Source organism: Ailuropoda melanoleuca, chromosome 15 (genome assembly GCF_002007445.2).
Source record: "Ailuropoda melanoleuca isolate Jingjing chromosome 15, ASM200744v2, whole genome shotgun sequence".
NCBI lineage: Eukaryota > Metazoa > Chordata > Mammalia > Carnivora > Ursidae > Ailuropoda > Ailuropoda melanoleuca.
The window spans coordinates 19792632-19796705 of NC_048232.1; the positions used below are offsets into that span (position 1 = coordinate 19792632).

At 51.7% G+C, this 4074-nt stretch overlaps 1 protein-coding gene across 1 annotated transcript; it reads right to left on the reverse strand.

The window, feature by feature from the left end:
* Nucleotides 1-211: 211 nt before the first annotated feature.
* LOC117796391 (dnaJ homolog subfamily C member 1-like) lies at nucleotides 212-3603 on the reverse strand. Its single transcript, XM_034644140.1, has 2 exons — nucleotides 2948-3603; nucleotides 212-418 (listed from the first exon to the last, which is right to left on the reverse strand). The coding sequence occupies exons 1-2, from the start codon at nucleotides 3401-3403 to the stop codon at nucleotides 350-352; spliced, it is 525 nt and encodes a 174-aa protein (XP_034500031.1). The 5' UTR covers nucleotides 3404-3603; the 3' UTR covers nucleotides 212-349.
* Nucleotides 3604-4074: the final 471 nt, after the last annotated feature.

Here is a 4074-nt window from a genome sequence, read left to right on the forward strand (position 1 = left end):
CTCAGAGACACACAGTAAGTTCTAATCCTCACACGTCCGTTCACGCCTGTGTTCCTTCAGAATCCTGCATGTGCCGACTGTCAGCACTACAGACTTTGTGTGCGGGGACGTTAACTTGGCCATGATGAGAAGAGCGAATCTGTTCATCACCCAGATCCTTTCTCTCCTTTAACACAGTCTTTGTTTAAACAATATAGCACAACATTTAAAATTTTTTTTTAATTTTTTTTTTTTTTTTACTAAGGCACATGACGTTTAGAAATACTGAGGTACAAAATGTAAATTTCTGCATAAGACTTTTAAAATAATCATTTTGGAAAATGAAGGTGAACATCATCTTCCAGAATATTCAGCTTTTAGCTTGTTTTTTCTTTTGGACCAGTTCAACCAGCAACTTGTATCTAGCGATACAGTCTTCCTGTAGGAAGAGAGAAAGAGAGGTGAGACGTTATTTCCACAGGTCAGTGGGCGTCGTGGGCTGAGCCCGCTGCGGCCTGCCGGCGGCCCCTGCGTCAGTGCGGCCCTGGCGTCTTCTCGCCGGCACCAAGCTGCCTGCGACTGGCTGGCTGGGTCCGGCTGCTCACCGGCGGGCAGGCCACGCAGGCGCCAGGAGAAGGCCGGCAGAAGGCCTGCCCGAGGTGGGGTGTGAGCGACTGGCAGAGGGGCCCCGGGCCGCTGTGTGTGAGGTGCACCATTGTTACCATGATTGTGACTTTCTACTTGCTCATGATAATGATCATTCTTAATATTTCACTATATCATCACACGGCCCTTCAGAGGAACCTGAGGCCAGGCATTTACCATTCTCATTTGGGTTTGCCTCTTCTTAAGGGGCAGCTGGGACCTTCCTATGGTGGCCCCGTTAGCCTCCTAGAACCACGGCAGGGAGGGTGCCAGACTCTTCCTCCTGCTCTCCCGGCCCCACCCAGACCCTCTGGCCTGTCGCTGCAGAGCTACTGGCTTCAGATCCCAGCTGCCTGTAGCTGTCAAGGGGTGAGGATCCAGGGCCTACGCAGAGCTGGGGTGATGCTGGGGAGGGGCCTCCTTACTCTCATGTTTGTCACAAGGTACTTTCCAGAATCCATTTCTGTTTCTGTTCACCTCAGTGGCACTGGCAGCCTTCACTAACTTGAGGTCTAGAGTGAAACGATTTCTGCTCCGTGGCAGATGCTTTTACCAGCCATGGACAGAGCGTGGATGTTATTTTCTTCCTATGATTCTAGCTTAGGAGTGGTACGAGGGCTTCTTCTTTGGAAATATCAGCCTTTTCCTCTAGCTCTGCTGCCCACTGGTGCAGCCTGGTGCATGACACTAGTGCAGCCCCAGCATTTCCCCGGAGGACAGCCCGACCAAGCTCGGGCAGCAGGCCTGCCCGTGAGTCCGACCGGGAATGCGCCTCAGGCAAACACTCTTCCTTCAGGCCCAGCGTTCCCAGTGGCTTGCAGGCCACTTACAGGGAGTCACTCCGCAGCAGGCGAGCCAGCGGGCCACCGCTCCTGGAACTGGTTCTAACGTCAAGGCTTAAGGGGAACACTTGCAGGACAATAAAAGTGCTGCTTATTTCTGGTTCAAACAGGAGGGTTTCCAAACCCTGAGGCAATGGGTTTCTGAATGTTCTATCCTTAGGAATCCGCAGTTCCAGCTCCTTCATTTTAAGCCAATGTCAATTCATCACACATGTAGATGCCTGTGTCCTGACAGATGCTAGAGAAATTCAGGGAAAATAATTACTTCTGGCAAACCAGTTGGAGAGGCTGGGAGAATCTGTGTTTCTCAAATAGATCAACTGCTAATGGTTTATTTTTCTCCCCGGGAATTCTCAACTTCATCATTTTCAAGTAGGTGATAGATAACTAGACCTGTACACACGGGGACATTCATGGCCACGAGCTAGATTTTCCAACATGGAATTTCAATTAAAAAAAAAAAGAATGTAAATGAACATCAATGTGCCCAGAGGCTACTGAGTGATAGAGGCACAGAAGGCAGTGGAGACTGGTTCTTTTGATTTCTCAGCGTTCCTGGTGCCTCAGACTGAGAGGAGAGCGACAAGGAAAGAAACCCAGGAGACAGTGTGCCTGTCAGGAAGGGCCTGAATGAGAAGGATCACACCATGAGCTCCACAGCCCCGAACTGGCAGACAGTAGGCAAAGACTGGGGTGAGGCTGGCTCTCCCGGGGGCATCCCACCGGCCCACCTGTCTGAGGTTTTGTTTGAAAACTGTCTGCAGGTGTATTTAAGCAGATCCTAAGAGCTGTAAACAGGGAAAAGAGTTAACTATAAACGGTCAGGGCTCCAGGGTGGGCTGAATCCTATGTCATCCTTGCCCGGACCCACACCCCTGCCTCCAGAGTCTCAGGTCAGCCCAGGGTGGCTGCAGAGTCCAGAGTGACGTGGACTGCAGGCCCGATGACCACGACGCCACGGTCACCTACCACACATACGCTCTTGGGTGAAGGCTCGCGTTGCAGAGCGAGAGGAAACACCTCCTGACTCTGGTTACAGGGAGCCTCTACCCGCGAGGGAGGGCCTGCCGGCCTGCCACAGCCACCCCCGCTCCCACGGAGGAGGGTGAGGGTGTGGCCCAGCCATCCTGTGCTGCTTTCAAACTGCCAGACTGGGGCGAATGCTCCAGAAGGTTGGCACACTTGCTGTGAGTGAAATTTATGTTCTCTATATGGAATTTTCCCTGAGAAAAACCAACTGATCTGTAGAATGGTTACCTTAGGATCTTGACCTCATTTATACACACTAACCAATCCGGGGCACAGATTCACCATGCTGTCAGGAGAACTACACTGGAAGACCACTGGTAGATAGGATCGCATGGGCAGCTGGAGGTACGAGGGTAAGGATAAGGTGCAGAATGATGGCAAGCTGGCTGCAGCCACGTCAGTGGTGTTCTGAAACCAGTGCAGAGGCCTCTTTCTTCCCCCACCTCACCCACCTTACTCTTAGACGGGACACATTTGGCTATTTTGTCCCAGCGGTCAGAGGATCCCTTTGGGTACTGCTGTAATGCTAATTCCAGAAGTTTCTGTTGACTCTGAGTCCATGGCTCCTCGGCAGCACGAGTTCTGTCTTTCTTCTGGCTCTCCTCATCACTGGATTCCCTTTGTTCTGATATATCAAAGTCCTTCTGCCTCTTCCCTCTGAACTTCTCCTCTGGCTCCACCTTTGCTGTGGCCTCAGGCGGCTTGGCTGGCCTTCGCCTCCGTGGCCGGCTCCCCGGGACCACTGCCTCCTGCTCCTCATCGTCCTCCTCCTGCTCGTCCTCCTCGTCGTCCTCCCCAGGCTGCTTTGTGTCTTCTCGCTGGGTGATGATGTCATCTGGCAAGGCCGTGGTGGCCTTGGTGGGCCTGGAATTCTGAGCTGTGGATTTCAGTTCAGAGAGCCTGACCATTCCTGTGAGGAAGGACACATCACACAGACGGAAAGGTGGGTCAGGTCAGGTGACAAGAGTAACAGCACTGCCCCCAGCACAGCAGACAGGGTGGTAAGGCCTTCGGCGTATATTATTTTACTTAATTTCCACACTATTCTAGAAAGATAGGTATCATTGTCCTAATTTACAGATGACAAAAATCAGACTCAGAAAGCAGCAGAGGTGGGATTTGAACCCAGTTTTGCCTGGACCAAGTTTCTGTCCTTTCCAACACGTTGAGGGACAGTGGGTTATGTACGGAGTCAGGGTGTGACCAAAGAATGCAAAGAGCTCTTTGAGAAGGAATAACCTGCCACTTTTTAGGTAAGGAAGGATGTCCTTGACCATCCAGAATTGTTATTAATTCCATTAGCAAAGCTAAAATGAATTTGTCAAGCCTTGTGCTGTGCTCACAACTGCAGGTGAGCCACCGACTCTGTGGGACCCGCTCTCCGCCCAAAGCTGCTCCTGGTGCCGCTGTGCCGCCATGTTGGACAGTAAAGGGCAAACAGACTGTCTCCCAGCCACGGGTGGCATATCAGAGACACCCCAGAATGTTCAACTACATAGCTCTTATTCTGTTCACACCTTTTACCGCCCCGCCAATGCTCTAGTAAGATCCGCATTTGTGCAACAGTCTATACCACACC